Source organism: Falco biarmicus, chromosome 4, assembly GCF_023638135.1.
Source record: "Falco biarmicus isolate bFalBia1 chromosome 4, bFalBia1.pri, whole genome shotgun sequence".
NCBI lineage: Eukaryota > Metazoa > Chordata > Aves > Falconiformes > Falconidae > Falco > Falco biarmicus.
This window is the reverse complement of record NC_079291.1, coordinates 100,584,203-100,611,902: the sequence shown is the minus strand read 5'-3', so window position 1 is coordinate 100,611,902 and position 27,700 is coordinate 100,584,203. Positions and strand designations below refer to the sequence as shown.

Sequence of the window (27,700 nt, the reverse complement as noted above, 5' to 3'; positions counted from 1 at the left end):
TTACCTTTTTTTAACCACTTTATTTGTGTGTGTATTTCTATAAACATTTTATCTACTGGATGTTTCATAAACCTTAAAAACAAACCTTCCTACCCCCAAAATACAATTAACCCAGCCTGTTGGTCAGACAACAGTGATGCTGCCAGGGCAGGTAGGTGGTATCTCCAGACAACCTCCTACTGGGTGCAAGCCAGCGAGAAGCTCACTGTGTCAGATCCTGAGCGTCTGAGTGATGGAGAGGAGACAAGTTTAAAGACGTGGTTGCTGCTTTTCTCCTCCAGGGGTGCAACAGGAGAGTAGAGGGAGGCAAATGAAGAGTTTTGTTTGATGGAAAGTCAAGAGTCTGACGAAGGGGTTGCAGCATCCGCTTGCAGGATCAGATGTGGTGACCTCAGCAGGCTTTGGAGTGGCCTTGCAGGCTGTGTCAGTGCTAGGGACTGAAACTGATCAAAACCACTTATTCGTTAGAAATGACCCAAATGCTCCTTTAATGCCTTGTTTGCCAGGTGCAGGTGTGAGCAGCAGGCACTGGCTGTGAGTGGCTGGCTCACTTGTGGGTGCTGATTCCTCGGGGTGGGTGAGCCCAGCTGTAAGGCACGACAGGAAGGACAGATGGGGCATCAGGGGTGGCCCAATCCAGCTGGGTGACCCAGCAGTCATTGCCAAGTACCCTGTTGTCCCAGAGGAAAGCACCGTGTCGCACGAGTGATGTGGGGCAGAGCATAGCCTTTCAGTTCCCCACATTCATGTCTGCACCGTGGACAAGCCAAACCAGGCGGAAACAGACGGCCAGGAATCCAGTGCCCAGGAGATCCCCCAGGGCAGTGAGGTAGGGGATGGAGAAATTATCCGGATCCAGCGCCTTCCTCCACATCAGGCGCACAATTAGGTCAGCCACATAGAGCAGGATTCCCACCTGAGGAGAGGCAAGACAGGCCCTGCTGTGAGGCAGCAAGAAGGTAATAAAGCACAGCCCCCCTCAGCGCACAGCCAGAATGATGTGGCCACGGCCAAGGTACCAGAGCTAACAGGGATCACCAAGAACTAACACTTTCCCCAAAGAAGGGCTGTTTCTGTGTGGAATGGAGCTGCGCTGGGATGGGTGCAGCTGGCGCGTGCCCTTGGGCACGGCACTGCCCATGGCGTGGGGACCACGCTTGAACTGCTCACTAGCACTGCGTGACGAAAAACAGGAGTCTGGTCAGACCAAAAGCATCTCCCAAAGGTACAGTTCCCACTTCCCACGCCATGAATGGCAGTGCTCCTATTCACTCCATCAGAAACAGGGCTGCTGTGAATATGCAGGCAGCCCCAAAGGATAGGTTTTGTAGCCAAATTTTTTCTTTTCATCCTTTTTTTTTCCATTAGAAATTCAGATCATGTCTACTTTGTTTTTCCTAAAAGTCTCAGTGGACAACTGGAGTTTGAGTCAGTTTTTACATCAAAGTCATCCCAAGCAGCACTGACACATTAAAAAAAGGAAATAATTTCTTTTTTTTTAATCTCAACAGTTTTAAAATCTTTGTTGTGATTTCTTTTAATGCCTATTTCATTCCTGATTCTGATAAACAGATGGAGGAAAAAAATACTTCGGTTAAAGATTAAAAGACTTAAAGTTAATTGAATTAAGAGAGAGAGAGTTTGCACCCCGCATCTCTGGTCCCTCCATGGGAGACCGCAGCACAACAGGAACCAAAGCCAGAGGTGGCATTTCTAAAGGTGAAAACTGAAAGCTGGGTGGGGGAGAGGGAGGAGGGGAGATGGGGGAAGCAAATTAAATAACAGAATCAAAGAAAATAAAGATGGATGGAAACTCAAAAGTTTTATATAGACCATTCCTCTGCCTCAATATAGGATCAAATATGCCCACGTCTTTTCTGACAGTCATTTGTTACCTATGCTAAACAACCCTCAAAGATGGAGATGCCACACACTAAGCAACCAGTCTCATGGCTTTTTTTTTTTTTTTTCCTGTTCTTCTTCCTAAGGTCTAACATATTTCTGCCTTTTTCCATCTGAAACCCATGGTTTCATGTTTCATCCCCAGTGACCACAGAGAAAATGTTATTCCGTCCCTCCCTACTGAAACTTGGTAGTTTAAAGGCTGTTAACCAGATTTTTCTCAAGCCTCTCTTCTTCGGACTAGCTAACACCAGTCCATTCAATCATTCCTCTGAGGTCATGTTTTCTAGGCCTCTGATCTTTCTCTTTGGACTTCCTCCAGCTGACCCAAACTTCCTCCCTCTCTTTTTTTCTGTCTTTCTTTTTCAAGTATAATGGAGGGGAAGAAAGAACCAGGCTGAGTGTATTCTCCTCTGCTGGCCTCCATGGGAATCTTTCAGAGTCAGTGGTGTTGCTGGGATTCTGCTCTTAACACTGTCATTTATTCTACGTATTTTCATGTCTGGCTCTGGTTGAGGAGTTACCTCAATGCATAAAGAGAAGAATAAATATTTTCCTTTACAACTACGGCTGTGCTGCCAGACTTAGGGTTGTGCAAAGGTCAAGAAAACCGATTGTTTACACACGCAAGGAATTCACCCACAGACACGAGGCTGCTTGTAAGGCAAAGCGAAAAGTCAGCTACCTCACCCTGCAAATTAATGAATCACTGATTTAAAAGGGCAAGTGAAGTCAGAGCCTCTGTGAGTTCAAGCGACAGCCGCATGCATTTCTGAGTGAGACAACAAAGTTTACAGAGCAGGCAAAATAGCAAAAGGGAACAGGCAAAAGCAAATTGGATGAACTGCCCATTGCCTACCCAGAACTTTTACTTTTGAAGGTGAACTTCACAGGCCTGGGTTTTCTCTTCACTTTCGACCCATATGGCCCTGCCCAGGGGGATCCCTAGATCTCTACCTTAGTTAGGTGAAACTGGTTTCCAAAATGAGTGAGGAAACCTGCTGGCTGGGGTTCATAGCCTCTCACTTGCCCCTTATTGGGATGACCAGTGGCAGTCTAGAAACACTCAGGGCTTAGAGACTCAAGGAGTGAACATGGTAAAACAAGGTATCACCTGCAGCAAGAGGTACCTCCTTGCTAAGTGTGTCTCTGCACACTTACTGCATCTCAGCAGATGATGATAACTTGTTCCTCATCTCCTGCTTGATCCCTCACTTGCCCTTAAGAGCAGCCATGCTCATGTGGGAAACCAGACCCTGGCAATGTCAGTGAAGTATTGCTGGATTCATAGAAGATACATGATGCTCGGTAGGATGCGCAATGGAAATTATTGGAAATATGGGCTGCTGTTGGAAATTTTACCGTAATTCCTGTTAGCCTTGAGACTGCTTTGTTTTCATGGTATCTGAGAGGTTCCTTTTGGATGAGAGTTTGGGGTTTACCTGCAGCAAAGCAGCAGTCAGATAGAACATCACAAAGGTGAAGGACAGAGATGTGTGGCCTCCCTGCAGCAGATGGATGGTGTAGAGGAACACGAGGTGCCCTGGGATAACCAGGAGGAACAGGACTCGGGCTGACTTGGAATTCACCTCTGTAGAGGACAGAGACAGAAACAGTGATGACGGCCGTCTGCAGACAGCGGGGGGAGGACAGGACACAGCTGCACATTTTAATGCACAGACTTGGGGCTGTCCCCTCCCACCAACCACATTGCTAACGCCTTTTCTAGATCATGCAGCAATCTGAAGCATTTGCAGTTATCAGCCCAGCAGCTTTGTCTAGCACTGAAACTATGTGCCAAAGACGTGCTCCATGCTGATCCACTCCACTTCTTCCAAACACTCCTCTCAGCTGCTCTCTGCCTCCCACTGCTTCTGCTTTGCCTTGCTGCAACCCACTTTCCCAGTTTTTAGTTTGTTTTAGCAGTAACTCCCAACCTACCACGGAAAATCAAGAGAAACCTGCAATCAAAAAAAGACAACAGACCAGTTTTGCTGATGCTTAGGTTTCCCCACTGCTGAAGATGGAGGAATTGCTGATTTTCAGCAAGGTTATGCTGTATTCACCCCTCCGTTCACAGCTGATGGCTCTAAGCTGGCAGTGGTTAAAATTACTTTCTATTGGATCAAATCTGAGATTCTTTTTCAATTACTTTTTTTAGTGCTCCCTCAAGGTCAGTTTCTTTGCATGCCAGTGAGCAAGTATACCACAAGCTTTTTTTTTTTTTTCAAGCTGCCCATTGCAAAGATGCTTCCTCTTCTATTTGAGTATCTTCTCTGTAAAGGGGAAAGGGAGTCCTGCCTTTGAAACCCACCTAGTCCTTCGCCAACCAGGCTTGATTAAGGAGCTATCTGTGATGACAGGCCTTGAGACATGGACACCTAGGGTTCAAGGTCTACCTGATGAGAAGAATGTGGTGCATGGGTTGGGCCAATTCTGCCTCATCTTGTATGGCAAAACTCCAGGCATGCTCCAGAAGTGCAGGAATGTGGAAATACGGCTGGCCTGGATGGCAACCAGATTCCCTCCAACACCTATGAGGGCAAAACACAGTAAACCTGTAAACCACCTTCAATGCAACAGGAAACATGAGTCTAAAACCTAGCCCAAGATGAGCCAATCTGCACTCACTTACACTTACTGAGAGCAAAAGTGAGAGAAAGAGAAAACTTGATCCCACGTGTCATGGTGATGCTGCGCTATTCACTTGGCAGAACAGTTCTTAAAAATCAGGAAGGCTCCAGCGATCATGTCCTTCTGACTGCTTTATTGAAAACATTTTCCTTTGCTTCCCAGCACTGGCTGCAAAGGCCACGTGGCCCCTAAGGATGATGTAATCACACGTGGTTTGATGCAGTCTGTGAGCAACACCTGGGGAAAGCAGTGCCGACAATGGCAGATGCTGCTCATGGCCACTTCTTGGATTTACTCACCCAGAGAGCCATTATTGTTTAAGAGACAACAAACATCACCGACAGTGATTATATGTCTGGCTGAAGGCATCTAACACACTTGTTAGATAAGAAGGAATCATATGAGAATGAATCAGAGACAAAATATGTTAGGTAATTAAAAGGAAATCAATTCCTTCCAGACCGATTAATTCTAGGAAACATGAAAAAGCAGCTACGTTTGCCAGCAGAAAATAGAGGGATGATGATGCATGGAGCAAACCTTCACCACCCTGCAAATGCAGGGTAGAAATGCCACAGAACAGATAACGGTGAGCCAGATCCTACAGGCTTCTCATGTCTTCCCTTCCTTGAAGAAAGAAACGCTCCATCATTAAACATAGGATTTGCCAGAGTGGAATCAAAATAAAAATACTAAGACTAGTTCAACATAGCTCAAGAGGGGAGCTTTCTGAAGCGTGCACTGCCACACTTTGCAGGACTCCCCTGCACATGCAAAGTGAAGAGCTACCTGTGCAAAAACGCAGAGCACTGTGCAACTCCGCCACTAGCTCTGCCAAGCAGGTCACCCGCCCCCACAGAGCGACGTCTGGGTCAATCATTGTTCAACTCAAATTGCTGTTGACGTACTTTCCTAATCAGACCCTTTGGCTAACCATGCTGGAAAGAGTTTGTCAGCAAGGTGGCTGTCTTTATGCAGATTCAGTAAGGTGCCAGCTGGGTGACACCCTCTGACACTGCAAGAGGACACCATGCTTTAAGGGTGGCATAAGGCCAAGCCTGCCCTAGGAATGTGGGTTTCCCCTGGAACGGGCCTGCCCTGCAAGAACATTACAATAGCAGAAAAAAACCCGGTGGACCCTCAGCGATGCCAGGATCCCCAACAGTTTGTCCTGGCATGTGTGCATATAAAAGTACTGTAAGGCTTTAAACAAATATAAATACACACAGAAAAGACGTTGATATATATTAAAAATCCCTATATATAATCAATATATATAACCTTTTTTTATATATATACACACACACACATCGTCTTAATATATAAATCTTTACCAACAATCTGTATAGGGGATGATTGCACAGCTTAAATTACTGAGTGGAGAGAGACGGGGAAAACTGATTTATTGTGACATCCTTAGTAGGCTTGATGCTATGAAAGTAAAAGTGTCAATGTAGGCCTCAGAGACAACTATCAGATGCCATTAACCTTTCCCACAGCTCTGCCAGGATTTTTCAGCCCTGTCTGCTATTTTGCTCCGGAGATGCTTCCAGATATGAAGTAGGGATGTAATGGGGACCAGTAGCTTCACTTCCACTCATGAAGGGAGCAGGGACTTGAACACAGACCTCTGTGTAGGGGCAACAGTGCGTACCATAACCCTTGGGGAGGAAGGGTAGGTATAAATAAAAGCATGCATATAACCCCCCCAACCTACCATTAATCACAGGTGTGAAAACTGCCATGCCTTCGAAGTTTGGGTCCGTTACAGTTTTGTCCAAGATGAGCCCACCAATGCTGTCAAAAAAGAACAGGCAATGAGGGTGGATCAGTATCTCTTCCCAGGGCAATTCCTACACCGTGAAAACAGCACACTGAGATGAGCTACTGCTTCTTCCTCATTGCCGGGGCTGGACTATACACAATTTAATCCTTTTCTAGCTCAGTTGTCACCAATACATGGCCTTACAGTTTTTGTTAATGGCACTAATAAGACTGGGAAGACCTCCTTGTCCACCCTTGAGCAAAACTGATAGCAGCCAGGGAAGGTTTACCATCCTCCCCAGAAGTTTTGCTACACTTCTGTACTGGTCTTAGTACTTTTTAAAAATTCTTTCCCAGACCTCTGCTGGGCCTGAAAGATGTAGCACAAGGGGAATGGACTACCGGACTCTACATTCACTAGTCTTCTGTCTTTACAGCTGGATAAAAATGAGGCTGAAGTCTACTTGTGATGGTCATCATCTCCCTGTTCAGCTTCCTGGCTTGCACCCACATGGTGCATGGATGTATCAGTGAGACTTAAAATGGTGACTTGCTTTTTCCAGTCATTTGGGGGCTCCTTATCTGCTATCTCACAGCCCACGGGAGGGCCACCAATGGCTGAGAAGCACTGGACAAATACCCTTTTGCTGTCCCTTCCAGTTTCACTTCTGATGACTTTCTAAATGAGCGTGGGGTCTCTCTGCAGCATGCAGACACGAATGGGATTGGATCAGGAGCAGTTCCTCGGTTTACCTGCTGATGCTCATTGCAACAATGACCGGCTGCCATCCAGATTTCAGGACTTCTGCAAGGGAAGGACTTTGCTTGGCGATAGCAACCCAGAGAGGGATCATGACAATGAAGACAGCACAGATGAGAGGAGAAAGGTATTTCATATCTAGCAAGGAAAAGAAATCCTAAATGAAATGCCCATGGCTTCACAGGTTGCCAAAATCATATTGCACGAAGTCTGGAAGAAAGGTAGCAGGGTTCTCACTCAGACTGAGTTATGTCAGCAGAAAAAATCACATGAACCAAGATACTCCCCACGTAACCACCTCACTCCATCACAGAAATCCATAATTAATCCCTGAAACTCACTGCTAGAGGATGTGTTTGAAAATCAGCAGGATTCAAAGTAAGTTATATTTGAAGATGAGCAAGTCTCCAATTCCATCTCCTACCGAGCAAGACAAAAAGTTACAAAATTTCTGGCTTCAGGGTACTAATCAAACAGCAGGGCAAAGGGGAATCTCCTGTGTGCAAGCTGTATCACACAACAGACACCTCACGCCTTCACCTAAAACAAGTAATAGGAACTTCTGGTGGCAAGCTAGCAGAATTGTTGAGCAGCTGGTCTGCTCTATAGGAACAAATGCTCTTGCACATATAAGCCAGCTAAGATCCAGGGTTTCTTTTGTGCTAGCTTACATGTGTTTCCATTAGGTACTTCTTCCATTCAGCAGGGGCATAACCTTGAAGTGACCTTTAGAAGCAAAGGAATTAAAAAATAAGTAGATGTGCAGCACTAAAAGAAAATAAACATGACTCAGAAGCATGAGAAACACCTTCAAGCAATGGGGATGATGCCAACCCTTTTGATATAAAAATGCTTCTTCAACAAAGCTCTCCATCTGGTCTCTGTGTTGGGGCCAAAGGCAGTGGGTTGTAATGCAGACTTTGCAGGTAATCTGGGAGACAGAGCAGGCTCAACGTGTGCATTTTTCAAAATGACATTGCCAGGGCCTCGGGCTACCTGGATGAGATAGCACTGATGTGACAGTGTCTTCCATAAATCAAGGGCTCTTACACAAAGAGGTAGACTCTTTACGTGTGGCTTTAGTGGACACAAACGCAACCACTTCTGGGGTCTAAATAGCTGCTGTTTGGTCAGTGCACTGTACCACCTGGAGTCATTTAGGACAGATGGGTTGACAGATTTAGCTGCTGTACTGGATCACCTGCCTCCACCCTTTGCTGTTTTGAACAATTAATTCCCTCTTAAATAATGTAGAGACAGAGCACTGGAGTCTATCAAACCTTATCAAAGCCCACAGAAAGACTCCTGGTAGGATGAATAAGACTTCAGTCTCCACATTCCAGTTCTGCTACATTCTCTCACAGACATCCCATAAGCAAGCTGAAACCCTCTGGCACAGTTTGCATCTCTATTATGCAGGACTGGGAAGGACCAGGGTTGATTTTTAAAAGATTGAAAATCTTCATTGGCAAAAGGGTAAACCGCAGAAGGAGGCAGTGCTGCATCAGATGGCACACAGTACTCCAAACTTTACAGACTCACCAGTATTTTTGAAGAATACATTTTGGTAGGACCCAGAAGTTGTCACAGCATCACCTGTCCCTTACTACACACTGGGGAGGGAAACTGATTTATTCAACCACCATCAACAGTACTTTCCTCCTACCTGCTTTACTTCATGCTCACAATGACTACGTGTCTGTATGCTGAGTATTTTCTGAGTATATCCACCTCAGGAGAATATTTAAACTACTGTGAAAACACCACAAATGCTCTCTGGTCACAACCATAGAGGTTATCATGTTCTGCCATGTGTTCCCTGGGAGATGTTATCAGAGGCACAGCAACTGAAAGACAAACTAGCTTTACAGAAACAGGTGTGATGGCATCATGGAAAAAGCCTGTTAAAAAAAATGCACCTCTGAAGCTCAAGGAGGACTGGACAGAATTGATTTGTGGGCCTTTCCCTGCAACTCCTGCTTTTTTGCTCCCTCATTTGCTGGCATATGGAACAAGTTACGCAAACTGAGAACAGCTGCCTCACTGCTTCTACTCACAGTCTGAAGCAACAGTTTGGGTTTCAAATGGTATTGGGTTTGCTGGATCTTTTTATTTTCCTGTTTCTGTTCTAGCTTAGGTTCATGGTAAATAGCCTAGCACTTAACAAGCAACAGCTAGGCATATATCACCAAGCTGCAACAAGTTTTGAGCTTTTCAACGTCAACAGGTACCCAAGTCTTTGCCAGCCAGTAGCACAGCTAACCCCATAGCCACAACTCCTACTCGCAGTCCTGTGAGCATAAAACAATGCAGCACTGCCTCCTTCCCTCCCATTTGGTAATATCTTGTTCATCCACAACTCTCCACATGAAAACATACAAGCATATTCTACAAATGCCAAAACCCTGAAATCGCTTTGTAAGGAAGAAGCTGCTATTACCCATGCACAGAAAGTAGTTACGCTTGACTAGCAACAGATGCAGGAATGGAGTCAGTGTCACGTGTCAGCCTTCTGTTCCAAAGCTATGAAGTACACATTGGTCACTTCTTTAACAAATCCCAGTTGTGTTTCTCAGGCTCTGCCTTCCCGTTTGCTACTAAAAAGGAACCTGGAAAAAGCCTCTTTGGTCATTTTTCTGCCCCAAGTGGCATGACAGCCTCTATTCTGAAACGCCCCAGAAATGGGTAAGTGCCCTGCAATAGTTCCACGTGATTTCATCCCTCCCTTGCTGAGCTGCAAATCCCTGCTAAACACCATACCTATGTATTTGAAGAGCGTACTGCTGATTCCTGCCAGCAGGGAAAGGGTTATCAAGTCACCAAGGCTTGCTGCTATGGGTGTGGCCACATTGTCTGGATTGATCCCAACTTTCCTTGCTCCGATGATCACACCAATCATCACCAGACCTAGAGAAGACACAGAACTGGCATCAGAGAATGCACCCTGCTGCGTTTCACCTCAGAGCTGCTGTTCTGGTTCCCAGAGGGATGCAGGGTCTGGGAAAAGCGAGAAGTAGATTGCCCATAGCGGTACCACGCAGCTGGGGATTGGACATCCCCAGGAATTTGTCCTCTTGCTTTCACCATCCTGAAGGGCAGGACTCTGCCCTTATGAACTGCACCAATGGCCCAGAGGCACATAAGCAAATTCCAGTGATCAAAGGAGATACCAGCAGGCAGCTCAAATGTAGAAGCTCCCCTCCTGAGCAGCCTAATCTTTGCTGCGTTGAAGCAGGACCAGGCACGAAGCACACTCATAGATAAGCACACAGCAGGCATGCAGCAGCCTCCTGGTGCCATCCCCTGCTCTGAATTCCACAGCACAATGATATTTTCCATATTAGACCAAAATTTCTCTGAGTTTGAGCCACCGAGGAGCAGCAAGCTTCCTTACAGTAGCCTGAATTAGCCTTTCAGCCTGGCCAACAGACAGAGCCCTCATTTCCCAGAGTCTTTGGGGCTGCTTTAATTTGCACTGGGTAGTGCTGATGCTGTGAGCAGCTCCAGAGTCAAGGTGTTATGGAGGTGGCCCACATTACCTCTCTTCCCCTGTCCTCTGAGCTGCACCTGCAAAATTCAACTGCTTTTCAGCATTGTTAGAGAGGAAGTAAGTTTTACTTGCCCAGGTAAGTTAATGAGCACAAACCCCAAACCCTGATGAGCATGTGAGAAACCCTCAGCCATCAGATCTCTCACAGGCCTGTAAAAGAGCCACCCGGAATAAACCCTGCCTGGCCAGCCTACATCGCTATGTGACTAGCGAAGGCAGCCTTGAGACAAGACACATGACATCTCTCCAAAGTCCTTCCATGGCTGACTGGATGCACCAAAGGAAGCCTGAGAAATGGTGGCTCCCTCCAGCTCGCAACCTCTCTGTGCCTGTTCACACAGGCTCACCAAAGCTGAGCATGCACAAGAGCATCAGCTCTCCCTTAAGAAATGCCATGTGTGCACCTTCCCTGATACAACATCATCCCTTATACTGAAACACAGCCTCACACAACATGGCATTCTCCACAGAAGCCCTCCCAGACACCCACACTCCCCTCCCCACAGCACAGTTCATGCTGCTTCCCTCCCTGGTCATAAAAATAGCAGCTTCCCATCACACACACCCACACATAGGCCGCCTGTGACCATATCCAGGGAAGAAACTAACGCTAGCTGAAAGCCTGTGATGGTATGGCAACAAAGCCTCTCTGTATTACTCTGAGCAGGGAGATTGCAGGGAAGAGTTTAATGAAAGCTGGGCTGCTGTTTTTCTCTTTTAACAACTGCTTCATCCCATGTTTTTCATCAAAGGCATCTACAATCACCCTCTGACTCCAGCTTCAGGATACGTACTTGCTCTAACTTGTCCCTTCCATTTAGAAAACTTGCTGCATCCAGCTCTGCCAGCTCCCTCTATTCAGGGTATCATGCTGCCCTCGTATGGCAGACCTACAAACCGATCTTCTGCAGGCGACAGAATAGCTCCTACCTGCTCGCCCGCTCACGTTTCCTTGCAAGGGGAATAGCCGGGGGAGAGGAGTGCCTGGCTCAGAGCTCACAGCAGGCGAGGCACAGGGCTGGCCACAACCCTCTGCAGGGTACTGGGTGACCCAAGTCCACCTCGAGCGTGGGCTGGAGTTGCCTGCTAACAGACTCTCAACATCCTGCGTTGTGCACGGCATTAGTTCACTATCCCCTAGCAATGCGCCAGTGTAGATGACTAACATGTCACCCAAGACACATGGAGAAAGTGCGCACGCACGTGTGTACAGCCACGCACAACATGTGGCATTTTTTGTATCAGGCGAAGCGGAACATTTTGATTGCCGCTGTGGATGCCAAGAGCCCAGTGAACAACAGAACCTGGGAGAAGAGAAGCAAAGGCAGGATGCAGAGGGGTTGAAAGCACAGACATAGGACTAATGCTCCCTGCACCCCTCCTCCCTATGCCACACCAAAAAGTTGTTGGCTGGGCCTCCCTGGCAGAAGGGACAGTTTTTTCCGCACCCGAGTGCTGAATGTTTGATCTGAGGAACCACAACAACTCACCAAGAGAAAGTGCAGCTATAAAGGCCGTGGTCACACTGCTTGCACACAGCACGGCAGCCTGGCTCAGCTCCACAGAGCCCTTGGAGATGGCTCCCAGGATCACAGCAGCAACAGCAGCCAGAAGTCCCACCACAGTAGCCTGGACCTGGGGGCCAAAAGACAGCTGGTGAGCCATCACCCACATCTGCTCCCAAGCAGTCCTGGCTCCATGCAACCACAGCATTGCCACACAGCTAGGAGGGCAAAGCCTTGCAGAGATACTGAGCGCTTAAGTATTTAAGCAGCATCCCTGTAAGGCTCCACTAGATAAAAAAAAATTCCTGACAGAGTTTGGAGAAAAACTCTGGAGGTCTGCAAAGGGCAGATAACATTTCAGCAAAGGACGCTGAGTCCATCAGCAAAGGAATAGCCCTGGTCAACACAAAAATGGGCTCCCCATCAACACAGCACTCCTAGCAAGCTGAAAGCTGTATAAGGAGATAAGGGAAAGCACACAGACGCTTGCTGCAAGCCCTGTGGCCTTGCCATGTGCAACCTCTAGGCTGGTTGCTGGATTTTAACAAGCAGAAAGAGCTACAAGAGGTACATTTGTCCCATCTCTCCCCTCCTGCCCAAGGCTGATTCCCAAACACCACCAGTAAACGACAGGCTTTATCTAGGGGCTGTTGTGAAACAGGGATTGTGTCGCAGCTCCCCCTGCAAAAGGAGCTTTTTTCATTATTTCCGTTTGTCCAAAAAGGAATGGATGTCTAGATGTGTTTTGCAGCTAAACTACAAGCTCCAGGCCCACACAGAGCTTTATTAGAGGTCAAGTCCTTGGTTTTGCCTGGCTCTATTGAGAATACCTGCCCCAAATCAACAGCTCCGGATCCAGCACTGCTGGGAACAGGTGCTGTTGGGCTGCAGCATAGCAAGAGAAAGGGGGCTTTTTCCTCTCCCAGCTGAAGTGACTCACCTGGATAAGGGCTAAATTGCAGGTGGCCATTTTCCATTGCTTCTGGGCATCATCCATCTGTCCTGTGTTAGCCTAGGAGCCAAGAGAGACAGGCTGAAACCGGTTCCTGTAGCACAGGTGACTGCTGAAGGCAGTTTCCCTGTGGGAAAGGGGCTGCTAAAGCCAGAGGTCAGCATCTCCCAGCTTTTCCTGCACTTCCTTCTGGACACATCTCTATCATGCTCCAGCCCCGTGTCCCAGGGCGATCAGAGGCTCACATGGAGGTGCAGAGTGATTATGGGGTACCCAGCTAAAGGTGGAGCAGGCACATCCACCCCATCCCACACAGACCAAAAGCTGAACAAATTAAACGATTTTTCCTCTTTCATTCCCCCTAGATTTCTCTGTTAAGCTCCAATTTCTCCCGAGAAATACAATACAAACGGCCCAAAGTAAACAAAACTGCTTAGGGAGATAGGCGAGATCAAATCCAGAGTAGCAGAAGCTACTGCAGGTCTCAAGAAGCCTTGGTTTGCTCCCTCCAAGGCAGGGCTTCTGGGAAGCTCTGGGTCTCCCAGTACCCACAGAAAAGCAATCCAGTACTGAATCTGGCAGCTGTGGAGCCCTGGCTTTTTCTCCTTCATGTGTCACAGGGCCCCAGATATCAGCAACTGGCTACCCAGGGATTAATTCACCTTCAAAGTGCAGATGGAAATTCTCAGATCCAGTTATAAAATGAGGGCACACGCATTATTTCACCACTCACACACCACTAGCTTCTATTTAGCAGAAAAGGGCATGTCTCATACACACAGTGTGGTTATATAAATGCAGAATCTCCTGATGTCTCCTGGTAATCCCCATCCCTGATACACACCCCCAGCCCCACCGCCGCTGCCTTGTTAACACTCACAGCAGTAGAGAGCCTGGATGCCAGCGTCATCTCAAGATTACCCTTCAGGCCAACCAAGGCAGGAACCAGGATAAAAACTTCTGTAATTGTCCGAAACACATCCCAGTGCTGGAAGAAAACAAAGGCAATGACCTCAGTTTGTGATGCTGACCAGTCCGATGCTGTTGCTTCGAAGGGGGGTGGGTGCCCACCTCGCCACCTCCTCTAAAGGTGTCTGCTATGCGCATGGGACAGATACTCCCTGGGCTGGTTGCGTTTTGGGAGTGAAGGAAGGAATTTTTAGTTCGCAGTATTATTTCTGATCTCATGCACAGCAAAGCACTATCCTAACAGGGAAGGAACTTTCTTCCTGAAGGCAGCACAAGATTTTGGAAAGCCACAAATCAAAATGTGCCTTTAGCATTAGCCAATAACAATATGAAAAATAATTAGGGTTTGCAAGCCAGATTAAATACAGCATGCTCTTCCATCCTTTGCACTGACACTAGATACAGGAACGCCTATTGCTATCCAGACTTGTAAGAATAAACACTAAGATCTGGAAATGATCTAACAACAAAAAGTTGTGTCTGTCTTTTTTTACCAAACTTCTAACTAAGCATCTAAGACTGTTTGTGGGAGGGAAGGAGATTTTTGTATCTCTTCTCCAGAGGCAGTTCCTAAATCTTCCTGTTACCAAGCATGCTCCCAACACAGCTGGAAAAAGGATTTTGGATTAAGATATCCCATGGGCCCAAACTGCTGCGCCAATATCTTGATTATCATTGCTCCTCTGAAGCTGAACTGTATAAAGTTGTTAAATCAGCTGCAACACTAGAAATTACCTGAAACTTAAGAAACTTTATTAACATGTCTTCTCCAATTTATCTACCATATAGTGCCTTGAAACATAATTCATTCACTTCCTGTGCATTCAAGGATGTTAGCAAAGTCACACTGTAGCCAGAGAGGGTCACATCAGGATAAAATCACAGAACAAGGCAGCTTGCCATGAAGTAAAACCAACTAGCCCAACTTCTACGACCAGAATACAAGAAAAAAAGAGCAGCTGCAACGAGTCAGACCAAAGGTCCATCTAACCTATCTTTATCTCTACCAGCAGTCAAATTCAGGTGTATAAAACAAGAACCTACATGTATGACAAGTATATGGGATAATTCTCCTGTATATTTTCCAGCCTATGACTATCTGCAACAGGGTACCTGAGCTGGTGCTTTTTCTGCACACTTAACAGTGTTCAAAGGATTTCTCTTTCAGGTATTCATCCAGTCCCTGCCCTTCAACCCCTGTGCCCTCCTGTGGTAAAAATTTCTAGTTTAGCCACACGTGTGAAGGATCAATTTGTTCATTAACTCTAACTTGTCACTAGCTATTATCATGTGATGGTCCCAAATTCTGGTCTTGGAGGACAAAATGAACAACAGGTCCCTGCTCTTCTTCTCCACAACCACTGGGATTCTACAAACCCGAAAATCCAGGAGGCTGGACAGACCCGGTAAACGTTGACACGTTCAGCTGTCAGCCTTGTTGGGAAATACAAACAGGGTGTAACGGCTCAGTGTTTTGCACTGGCTGTGCCATGGGAAGCTGTGGGTAGCCGGTGGTGTGGCTGTCTGCTGGGAAGACCTCACAGCTTCCTTCTGAGCCAGGATGAATGAAAGTGGGGCTGCGCCAGACTTGAGCACATTGTGCAAGACACCCCTCAGAGATGCAGATAACAGGCAAAACATTATCATCACTATAAAAAGGCACATTTCCTGGCAGTGGTGACCTAGAAACAGGCACGTTTCAAAATGTTAAAGGTAAGTTACTGTTGAGTAAGTTACAGACAACATGACAACAGTCACCTTATTTGACACACTACAATTTTGTTTGAATCTGTTAACATGGAACTTAAATACCTGAGAAAAGCTAGGGGCGGACATCTCTTTTAAAGATTCAAATCCCCCTCTCTCCTCTCTCTTTAATTAAGAATAAAGATCCAAACACCTCTTTGACACCTTCAAAAGAAAGAGGAGAAAAAACAGACTTCGCAGTCACAATGTACAAAACCCCAATCATTTAAAATACACAGGCATGCGGACATTCATATTTCAGACCTTGCATATTTTGCACGTAAAAAGACTTATAAATAAAAAGCAACAGCAGCACACAACTGTTTGTATTTTTTGTGCATGTCACCTTCAGGAAATATGACTTTGTTGTATCAATGTAAGCTCCAATCCTTGCATTCATGATGAATTCTGCAGGTCTCAAGCCATCATAACAGAAGTTTCAGCATATGAGGTATGATTTTTTGGGACTGTGCCTTACATATAATTACACTGAAAGGCTTTGAACAATTAGTAAAGAATCATACAACTGTACTAATAAAAAAAGCTGACTTAATTGCCTCCATTTGAGTCTCATCAGTGACTCACCAAGAGCCTAAGGACAGATTTGTAATGATTTATACCACAGTAGCCAAGACATTGTGTTGGGAGACTGCAGAAACACAGAATAAAGAGATGATCCCTGTGCCACTGCCTTGCAGGACTGTCAGCTGGAGAAGCAGGTGAATGTGGCAGGTTAGAGCTATGCAGGCATGGAGCTGCCTAAATGAAAACAGCTGGATTAAGTCTAAGAAGCATCCCTGCCCTCTGTGATGAGAAGTGGCCTAGAAGGAACAGAAGCGTTCCCTGCAGCTTTGCAGACCCACACAGGGACACTAAGCCAGAAAGAAACTGTTTCCCACTTCACGTCCCCACAATGGAGTTACAGCCCTAAAGCTCAGCTCTGAAGGAACTTGGTTACCCCAAGATCCACTGCAGCTGGTCCCTGTGCCAGCTGGATCTGCTCACAGTGTCCCATCGAGGAAGAGGGGCTATGATGTACTGAGACAGCCTCGCCAGCTGCAGCCTAGCCCCACTGTCCCTCCTTACACTGTCCTCACAGTCCCAGCCGTGTCCTGGTACCTCTCCAGGGCATCTATCCTCCCATGGCAGCAGCTAAGAAACCTCAGAGGTTTTCCATTGCCCTGAACAAGTCAACAGAAAGATCAAAAGATCCTGCACTATAAAATGCAAGCCAATTCAAAATCTCTTTCAATGCTAATCATCTCATAGGCTTTTATCAACAAAGGACAGGGATATTTTATATCTGTGACTTTTATTTGGACCATGTCCCACTGCAGTGGTGTGGAAGGGGAGCATGAAAGGGAAGCTTTCCTGAATTCTCTGATTTGAAATTTGATCATCCAGCTTCAGCCTGATTCTTCACCTTACTGTAAAAGAGTTGGCCAAACATTGGCAGGGCCCTGCAAGGTCTCCAGCAATGCCAACCACCCCGGAATCCAGATCAACCAGCTGGCCAAGGATCACTGGAGCAGAGGCGGAAATGTCCAGCAAGAAAGGATCTGTGCCATGCTACCAGCCCTGCACAGAGGCTGTATCATCAGCACAGCCAAGAAGAGAAAACGGAGAAAACAGCAAATGGCTATCTGTCTGGACATCCTTTTATTACAGTATGAGAGACCCAGGTTTGAGCCTTGGAATCAGCTGGGCTAAACAAATCACTCTTGTTGATTTTTTTAAATTTTTTTTTGTTGTTAAAGTAACATGAACAGTTCTTGGTTGCATCCCAGGACAGGTCAGAAACTGCTAAAGTCCTGGAAAGCGTGATAGGACACTGACATGCAATTTGCACTTCCTTTTCCTCTTTCCAACAGCAGCCCTGCAAATGAGAAGGCCAGCTGGACCCCCAGCAGAAAACCACATTATTTCAAGATATTTTGTATGTAACAAGGGCAGCACCATTAAACTCGCATGTATGCTCTAGATACTATCCCTGAGCTTTCCCATATATCTCCATGTCAAAGGCAGACAGTTTCCTGAGAATGTTTTGCAGTGACATAGGGCAAAGCATTCCTCAGGCAGACCATCCCCTGAAAAATGGACAAATCACAGACTCCTGGACTAGAAAAACCTGTAGTTTCAGTAGTGTGAACCCTCATGATTACTAATAAGGGTCTTATGGTACCTGGCCTCAAGCAAACAAACTTAGTCTCAGGTCTTAGCTGGACAGGACAGTGAGTTTCTAGCTCTCACACTTGCAAGAAGAAAAGCTGAAAATAAGCAGCTCAAAGACAAAAGGCACAGAAGAATAATTCAAACGTTTAAAGGCTAAGATCTCTGGATTTTCCCAACTACTAGTTTTGGTTTTAAATATGGGGTCGTTGATACCATGGCAGCTTACCTCACTAACAAATTTTCCATGCCAGTTGTGACTCTCGGTGCACTAGCTCCCTCCTCAGGGAGCTGAACCCACTGGCTGATGGCTTCTATTTCAACATGGTTGGTAACACCTTCACCAAAAAAATACACTTCCTATTACTGTACTTCATGCACGACCCCATTTCTAAGAGTCTAGTGAAAAAGTACACAAAGTAGATGGCACTCTGGTATTTAAAGGACACATGCAATGCAGGTATACATGGCTTGCGCTTTCCACCAGTTTGGATGCAGTTACATTTTGGAACAGAGCCCAATTCTTAGCAAGCCCATATGATTTCTTTTAGACAAAGACCTATTCACCTGCCAAGGGTATGGAGTGGGCACGTACTATGTTTTTATCCTTCTCTGAGATAACTGCTAACTATTAACATAACATCTTGGGTAGTTTGCGAACTTCTGTAATGCTGCAAGACAGGTCTGTGCCTAAGCACAGCACAAGGTGGAGACGACAAACACAGCATAACAACAGTGTGCCACTCCAGTTAACCCTTCTTTGATATTCCTTATATTCCCTTTAATTCAATTTCTCTGCCTTCTTTGTTTCTTCCAAGGCAAGAAAAAAGAGCAAGGTACTGTCTTTCCAAACACTTAAGTATCCATATTTAGCTTCTGCTCTGGTACTAATGCCAGAGAATCCAATGTACTCCAGTGAGCTCAGAGTGCAGGATATATCCTTGGGAAACTCTGCCAGCCTTTTGATTTGTAAATCCACTGGCATGAGATGCCCAAACTATATCAAATTTTGCATTTCTATTTGTGCCACTGGTATAAAGTAAAGACAGATGGAACAGATTCTGGTTGTGGGCACAATGGTGTAAATCCAGCAGCACTCCTTGGAAGTCAATGGAAGTTATTCCAAATTTACACCCACCTCAGAATCTGGCCAAGAAGCACTCAGTTCGTAGGCAATGCTAATCTTTTTATGCTGGCATGCCTCTCATCACAGTATCTAAATACCTTCTAGACCAAAGATTACATTAGGTTGTTTGCAAAGAACTGAAAGCACAAAGTTGCCTCTAAGTGCAATAGGTAGTTAGTAACAACCTCGACCTAGATCTCCTTATCAGCAGTTTTGAGAAGGAAATAAATAATATCATGCAATAGGGGAATATGCTGCAGTCTGATCTCAGTTGCTTCATAGCAGTCATCACTGAAGTGTTTAGCTAGATACAGTAAAGAGAGCACCCAGTGTAACGCACCGAAGACAGCATCAGGCAGCCTGTCTGAAAGCCACTATCCCATTTTACAAGGAGCCCATGTACTGATCTAAAGAAGATGGATAGTGTCTCTCTAGCACAGGAAAAGCCGACAGCCATCCTGCTGACTGTCTGCTAGGACCATGCACACAAAACCCAAAAATGCACAAATACTCAAGGTCAGTGAATTAGTCGTCCCCCCCCCCTCACTATAAAGGTGCCTAACCACATGTACCTACTTGAACAACATCCATCAAGAGGCCAGCAGCTACCATGCCCAAGCCAGCCAGAAGGAACGGCACGAAAATCTGGGAGGCAATGGAGAATGAAGTCTCTGGGAGAAATCCACTGGCTGACCTGGTCAACTTGCAGGTGAAACCTCTCAGCTTCTTGCCATGGAAGCACAGTTCCAATTGTAACTGGGTGACCACCATGGTCAAACACCGTTACCCCATGCTCAGCAGGGCAAATGGGGGAGATCAGGACATCACACAGATCCTCCTGGTAGCTCTCTTCAAAGTAGAAAGTATTTTTCCTCAAACTACAGCAATGATGCCAAATTGCTTTAGCTTCTTCTCCTCCTAGGAGCACGTTCCAGAGGGTTGCAGCAAGGCTATCCTCCAAAACTGAATCAGCTGTGGTGAGCCCAGGTGGCAGCAAACTTGACAGACACTATTTCTCCAATTTATATCCGGGGGGGGATTAAAAAAGAGAAATGAAGATTGCAGAGATGTCTGTGGACGAATAGAAATGAGCCCACACCCCATTCAGCTCCCACCACCTCCGTAAAAACCAGTAAGACCTGCTCAGGCTACAGCACTGAAAGAGTGACAGGTCATGCAAGAATCCCTCAGCGTGCTCAAACGCACTAGTGTCCTTTCTCCTCGGGTTACATTTCTTGTCGGAGTGTGGCTCGCCTTTGAAACGATGGTTTAATATGTAAGCCTGCTGTGAACCAGCCCCAGTTCCCTCACTCCTACCACAAGCAATGCTGAACTTTTCTCATTGTCCCAAGTCTGAGGAGGTAGGGAGTTAACCAGGATCCGTTTTGCTCTCTTTCAAGGTGAAGAAAGGTCAAGGAGAACATGAGTCCACATTTCTCACAGCTGATGATATTATGCAGGTCTCATCCCCAGGCAAGTGACACAGCTAAGCCAGCCGGTGAGAGATCTGCCCTTCTAGACCCCAGCCCCTCTTGTCCCCTGGAGGTCTCTGCAGGATGTAACAATCGGTCTGTGCCAGCTACACCTCTGAATGACTGGCTTTCAGGGGGAAAAAAAAATATACCCAGAGAACCAGCCAATAAGCTTCAAAAGCGAACACCCTTATCTGCTGTCATCACTTCAACTTTCTGCTAGTTTGCAAAGGCCGAGATAAGAGTCATAGCCAGAGCTTATTTAAGGTAGCTCTGTAATCTCAGTACACCACAGGCAAGGGAGAGAAAGGGTGAATGTTTCCATGGCATGCTGTGAGCTGGTTTCCCTTCCCATCCTAAAGTGAAACACACTGCTTCTGCATACTCCCAGAAAGATACTGTCTTCAAGAGAGGGGGTCTGGGGTCTCACCCAGAGTCTGCATGGTCACACAGCTAACACAAGGTCGAGAACCAGAGTTGCATCATGGCCATGTACAGCCAAAGAATTTGTATCCTGCTCAGTAAAGACTTCAGCTCAAAGCCATGCATGCGGGGAAGGTTGGGGCTCCTTTCTAATAATTAATTTGGGCAAACTGATTGGATCAGAGGGTCAAAAAGCTTTAAAAGCACAATTTAGGATGGAAGGGTATAGGATTAGTTTAGTACGCTGGTAACTGAGCTTTTCCACTATTCAACCACAGGTTCAATCCAGCCATGCCCCAGTGAAGACAAACGAGTGAAAGCAAGTATTTAGGCAGGCACAAAAGATACAGGTTTCTCAGTCCAGTTCAAATTCAGCATTTAAATTGCATCGCCTTACTTACACTTTTTGTACTAATCAACCCCTTCTCTGACACTCTCTGCAGAGAGACGTAAAGATTAATGGCTTGTGGACTCTGTCCTTGTGACAGGGTCCCCAGCTTGCAGCTAAATGCATTGGCAGGGTGGGACAGAACAAGACCTGCTTTTGCCTTGCAGATAAACAGGGAACTGAGAAGCTCTCAGCTATCTGGACAGTATATTTATTTTGGTGTGAATTCACACAAACCAAAGCACGAAGCCTAATGGGCCGAGATGGCAGAGCAGATCTCGCTGTAAGCATGGCGGCATGGAAAACAAGCCCTAGCTACAGATGGGAGACTCCGTCCTTTGCTGTTTTCTAGGTTAATATTTTGGTACAGCCCCTGAAGCTTTCTCCACTCCTAGCTGGCTTGGTGTGTACATGTGTCTCTTCCACCTAACAATGGTCCGGATAGCTGAAAGCTAACAAGAGAGTACATTTCAGCTAATCTAGCTAGAAAAAAAACCCACAACAGCCAGAAGAGGGAAGATAATAAAAATCCTGTAATAACCACACATGATCCAACTTCTTTATACCACCCAGGAACTAAGAAGTGACAGCACAAAGGCCCAGTTCTGGTTAAACACTCACAGAGGCTTCGACGAAATAAAGGACAATTTCTGGACAACTACTACAGGTTTCCAAAGGTCTGATAATGTGCATACCTAGTCCGATATACCACTGTGTCTGCTAACTAGATTGTTGACAGGCAGCAACATTAATGTAAAGGAAATATTAATGAGCCTGAATGACTCAAATGCCATTAAAAAAAAACAGCAGCAACACATCCTGTACTAAAGCGTCAGCCTGGCAGGGTTTATGAGTTTATCACGCTCTGGCTCTCCCTGTTTCTAAGCAAGCACCATAAAAAGCCTTCAACCGATGAATCAGTACGCAGAGAAGGTAATTGGTTCAGGTGACCTGCACGTGTACACTGGGTCATTTTATCATGCATTTAAGGAGCCTCTGATAAAGATCCGTACCATATTTGTCAGCAAAGAGATGCATCAGATTTTCCTGGCAAAGAGGTATACCATATTTGTCCACAAAGAGATGCATCAGATTTGAGAAGAGAGCATTGCTGAACAGCAAGAAAAATAATGTAACTAGTTGGGGAAAAAAACCCACCACCTCATGGCTGCAACACCCGTCGTGGCAAAACCTGGGGACGTACACTGCTGCCAATCTCTGCAACAAACAGGCTGTATCCCTATGCTTGCAAACTAGCCAATGGGTGTAGAATTATCCGGGAGGAGCCAAAGCCTCTTTGGTGGGCCCTGACCTTGATCTAGGGCCCCCATCCACTGCCACAATACAAAAAACCTACAGAAAGACAAGTGCCAAAGAGCACAATTTCAGATGTACCTTATCAACCCCACAAAGAAGGGACAGGGATACCACCGAATGCTCTTACAACATGGCAGAGTTAGCAACACGGTGCTGTTCCAACACCTTAGACTCATGGGAGGATGATGCTTTTCAGCGACCATACGTCCCCGTTGTTGGGAGTACTATCACTCCTGACTCTGCTAGTTCTCTCTCAGATCAGGCTGTGCATTTTTCTTTCTTACCTTGCTCCTCTCTTCCTCACTTTAGGAGAAAGAGAAGAAAGTGTATGTGGAGAAACTGAGAGTCCCTGGGGCCCAAAGCCTCACAGCATCTCCTGTTGCCCCACAGAAACAGCAGCAGCAGCAGCAGGGGCAGAGGCCAGGACTAGCCTAGAAAGGAAGGGCAGTTCCTAGCAGCAGTAAGTCCATGATGAGACACACTCAAGTAGTCCACCATCATGCATGAAAAGTCGCTGTGCCAAAGGCCTGCTTTTCCTATGACATGTAGCGTGGGTTGATTTCCCAGGCTCTAAACACTAACATGAAAGCTTTGTGAGCTCTTTATTTGCACAAAACAGAAACCAGACTTTTGTGGTTTCGGAGGAGTATGAGGTTTGCTTCACATTCTGCTTATATTAGTAGCCCAGTCCTTTCCAGAAAAAAAAACCCAAACCTCTAAGGGAAGAGTATTGACAGAAAAACGTTCCTTCAACATCATAAACCCATCTGCAGCCTACTTCACACTTTAATGCATAACAATAAGAGATAATATGCATTTAATGTCAGAGATCCATAAGAATGGGCAGATCTGAACGGTCTGAAAAATAAAAATCAAAGTGGATGCTCAAGGCTCAAGATTCTCAGAATGACATCTAAGAAGACAAGAAATAGTTTGCCACTGGGTTCTGGATTTGCCTTGGTGGTTTTGGATCTAACTAGATGTTCTGCTGGCTATTGAGTACACGCTAAGGTCAGTTAAGGATACTATGTCACTCTTAAGCCTTTACAGCTCTTCTACTTAGGATGATCAGCCCAAGGCTAATAGCAAAAGAACACAGCTCCAGATTTGTGAAAGTTGTCAATGCAAGCACGGTAGTTTCAGTGTCACTGTATCAGATAGGTCAGGGCAGCCTGACACAACAGCTAGCTAGTCAAATAATAAGGGTTAATAAAAAGCCACACAGCAGTGAGAGTCACCTAGAGTACAAAGGCATAGCAATTTATAATCCGGAAATTAACTGCAGCTTTAAACTGTCTAAAATTAGGTGCTCACCACTACCTTAAAGCTCTGAATTGCTGTTCCATAGGAGAAAAGGTCTGGTCCTGACTGTCACAGAATCAGAAATTGGACTGGAAGACTGAGTCATCCTGCTACAAGGCCTTAGAAAAGGATGTGGTACACAGGCTGGGCCGAGCTGGTTGGATGAAGCATTGACATGGGCTGGCTGGCTCCTTGCACAATGAAGCGGGGGATGCAGGACTATCCCGGGCTACATCCAGGATACAGCCGTATCTACTGCAGGGAAGTGCTAAGCCACCAGAGCCCTTAAGGCTGCAGCTCAGCCACTCTCTTCCCAGGATCAAGGTGAGACCCTTGCATAGGACTGTACTTTCCTACAAAAATGTCTCAGAACCTTTGTATGCTCTTTAGTACCATATTGTCTTTTATCTCTAGAGGTGAAAAAGGGCCCGAAAAGCACCACACATGGTCTCCTGATATCTGCACAAAAGCATGTAATAGCTGACTTAGAAGGACATGTTGGCACATAAAACTGCTGCAAATTCTTGTTTATTTTGCCATCCCCAGAGCAAATTCCCTGCCTCTGAAGAAAACTCCCCCACTTATCCCACGCTAGGTACACCTCAGATCAGTTTCTTTCCCTTACCTGAACATAATCCAAAACCATGCCTGCCAAGACCATGCCAAGTCCAGCTAGGAGGTATGGCAGGAGCACTTGCAGGCAAATTGAGATTGCTGACTCTTCCCACGACTTTGCCATGGCCGCTTTCTCCTCAGCCAACCGCTTCTGCTGGGCATGCAGAGAGACATCCTCTGTCTCCTGGCTGCCAAGCCGGCTCTCTCTGTGTTTACCCTTACTCTTTGCTTTATGCCTGGATCGCTCTCCATTCCTAGTCCTGCCCTCTCTTCTCCGATGCCGAACTTCCTCACCTTTCATGGTGGCTTTCTTGAATCTTTCAATCTTTCAGAGTCTTTCTGAAAAGAAAAAAAAAAAGCTAGTCAGAAACAATAAGATAACAAAAAGAGGCATCAGATGGGTCAGAGACAGGAAACCCATCAGTATTTTGTCCACTCTGCTAACCTGATGGCAAATGACCACCTGCTCCCAAAACCCTAGATGCTTTGCTGACCCAAATACTAGTACTTAGTTTACCTTCAACTTTGTACAGTGTCAAATCGTTCTCCCTTTCTGCAGTTACACCTCTTCCTAGGCCTGTGTTCACACTTGGGCAGCATCCCGGTTCTCACCCTGAGAAAGCCCGGAAGGATGCAGAAGGTGCTGCAAACAGCCTGAATTCTGGACCTACCAGCTCTCACACTGGGAGTCATGAGAACTGAGGAGCGCAGAAGAATCCAACCCCTTTTGGGATCTGACCCCTAACCACGAAATGGTAGCAGTCCACGTCCTAGTATCCTGCAGTCCAGCAAAGGACCAGCATCCCTAGCGTAGCAGAGGTGTGTAGTATGCATAGTACCTAGCACAGTATGGCTAGCTGTCCACCGCTGCTCCGTAACAAGGTAATTATTTGATCTTCTTTCTAATCTGGATATTTTTTCTTCCTTCTGCACCTTAGTTGACATGCATGCACTATGTGACTCATCTATCTACGGAGAAGCTGCCACAACCCCACGGCATCTTATAAGTAAAAATAAACATGCAAAATTGTGACCAGTCACCTTTTCATGCCATCACATCTCATTTCTTGATATAACTCATTCATCCTGCCTGCCCCACTGCTGGCCCAGGCAGTGCCCCGAATCTTTCCTCATCACCTCCTGCCATCACTCAGCCAGGTTAACGGCTGGCCGGTGCTCTCTGATGCTCTCATTTTCAGGATGGGCCCCCAAAGGTCTAAGTCCCTGCACCACCCACCCCAGGTAGGAACAACCCTCTTCTTGGCCAACATCTGGGGAGCAGAGGACACTGCTAGGAGGCCTCAGTCAGGGCTGCGGGGGAGGGAGGAGGGATGGACAACGCAAAGTCCCCCTCCGCGGGAGGAGGAAACCCGGCCCCGTTCCCCCCGCAGCGCTTACCGGCTTCTTGCCCCGCCCGTGGCTCTGCCCTGCGCGGGGCTCTGCCGGCAGGGCCGCGGGCGCAGCCGCGACGATGCGAACGCGGAGGCGCCCGCCACATCTGGGGCGCGGCTCGGAGCCCGCCCTGAGCGGCGGCCGCGGGTTCGAGCCCGGCCCCCGGCCGCGGAGGCGGCGCGGCGCGGTGAGTGGCAGCCGGCGGGCCGGCCCCGGCGCCGGGCGGTACCAGGGCGCACGCCCGGGCCGCTCTCTGCCCCACGGCAGCTGCTGCTGCAAGCCCCGCTACGGTATCGCTGTTATATCCCTCGCTGAACCCCAGCTCGGAGCGGGCCGGGCAGGGCTTGCAGCGGGGGCTGGAGGACTCCCAGCAAGGAGGGAGGGCTCCTGCTCGGGACACAGCCCCCCTGGAAAGAACTCGGGGTACGGGGTGCCAGGGATACCTCCTGCCGCCCCGGAGCCCGGGCGGGTGTTACCGGAATGGGTGACAACTTCCAGCGCGGACAGAGCACGCAGGAGGCTGCAATGAAGAGCTGAGGAAACACATTTCCTCAATGTTTGCTTGGCTTCCCCCCTCCCCGCTCGCTCATATTTTGGCATTTGCAAGAGCTCTCGTTTTGCAAGCTTCCTGTGCAAAAGCCTGCCTCCACCACAATCACAGCAAAACTCCTCTTGATGTGTCTTTTTTCCCCCTCCCATATTGAATCAGCATGTTAGAAATGTGATTACAGCATCCATCACATTTAAGCACATAAATCTCATTAAGCACTTAAGTAAGTGTACTCATGCAAGTCTCCTGAATCATGCTGTTCAAATTTCCAGAACAATTGAGGATATTAAATCATACCTCAGTACCAGAGCAATCTTATATCCTGCTGAAGTCTCTCAGATCTCATGCTACACTAAAGGGCACTTACTGATAAAATGGTGTCTCTGGGCCTGCAAGCTCTGGCTCCAAGCAGGGCACACCAAAGGGAGTTGAAGGTTTTTCTAAGTGACAGTAACGAAACCTTGCAGCTGCTTCATACGGAGGGTGCGCATTAACTGTTGAATGTCACTGCTGTAATGTCGAGGCTTAAATTTCAGCTCACTTGGTGTTATTTTATGTCTTCACTTTGCAACTGATGCTTCCCTGAGTGGTCAGAAGACTGTGTTTTCCTGCGAGAAAAAAGAGGGGAAGGGACGTGGATTAAAAAACCAGCAGCCTTGCCAAGACAATTTTAGACCTGTTGAATGTATTCTGCTATCACTTTACTGCTGAGCTTCGAAGAAAAACACCTACAAAGCAAGCAGAAAGTCTCCTGGGGAACTTGCCTGACAAGGACACTTTGGTAACGGTTACTGTTCTACAAGGGATCTCCTACCTGGGTCTAACCAGCAGCTACAAGAGCTCCCAGCTTTCTGCCAGACTTCATTCTGTGTGCAAAGACAACATAACCGTTTGCCTTATGTACCATGACCTCATGTACCAGTCTGAAATCCCTGGTGTATTACCAGTGGGTACGTACTTGAGAAAGCTGCCTTTCAGCAGCGGCACAAAGCTGCGCTTTCTTGGAAGTGCAGCAGCAGCATTTAGATAGATCCTGGCTTTGACGTAAGGGAACAGCGGCTGGACCTTGATTGCAAACAGAGCTCCTGTGCCTCTTTAGATAGGATAGCTCAGCTGCTCACTGCGGTCTGGGAAGTGCTTGCTGGCACAATGCTGGGCAACTTC

General features: G+C 46.8%; 1 protein-coding gene across 9 annotated transcripts; it reads right to left on the bottom strand.

Moving 5' to 3' along the window:
* On the bottom strand, positions 1 to 27,032 carry SLC41A3 (solute carrier family 41 member 3). Of its 9 annotated transcripts, none has more exons than XM_056334956.1 (11): positions 26,834 to 27,032; positions 24,605 to 24,933; positions 13,948 to 14,055; positions 13,056 to 13,127; positions 12,101 to 12,245; positions 9,821 to 9,967; positions 7,054 to 7,198; positions 6,254 to 6,333; positions 4,302 to 4,436; positions 3,345 to 3,493; positions 1 to 916 (listed from the first exon to the last, which is right to left on the bottom strand). In XM_056334956.1, the coding sequence occupies exons 2-11, from the start codon at positions 24,893 to 24,895 to the stop codon at positions 731 to 733; spliced, it is 1,458 nt and encodes a 485-aa protein (XP_056190931.1). In that variant the 5' UTR covers positions 24,896 to 24,933; positions 26,834 to 27,032; the 3' UTR covers positions 1 to 730. The 9 variants fall into 9 exon arrangements, 7 of the variants coding, with proteins under 7 accessions (XP_056190931.1, XP_056190930.1, XP_056190929.1 ...); XM_056334955.1 differs by lacking the exon at positions 26,834 to 27,032 and adding an exon at positions 26,430 to 26,529; XM_056334954.1 differs by lacking the exon at positions 26,834 to 27,032 and adding an exon at positions 25,993 to 26,139.
* Positions 27,033 to 27,700: the final 668 nt, after the last annotated feature.

Excerpts from the sequence above, each read along its gene's own strand:
- SLC41A3 (XM_056334956.1), bottom strand. The coding sequence starts at position 24,895 with ATGAAAGGTGAGGAAGTTCGGCATCGGAGAAGAGAGGGCAGGACTAGG. Across the intron at positions 12,246-13,055 it reads GCAATTTAGCCCTTATCCAG|GTCCAGGCTACTGTGGTGGG; the intron begins GTGAGTCACTTC and ends TTTGGCCCCCAG. Across the intron at positions 9,968-12,100 it reads TATAGCTGCACTTTCTCTTG|GTCTGGTGATGATTGGTGTG; the intron begins GTGAGTTGTTGT and ends TGTCTTCTCTAG.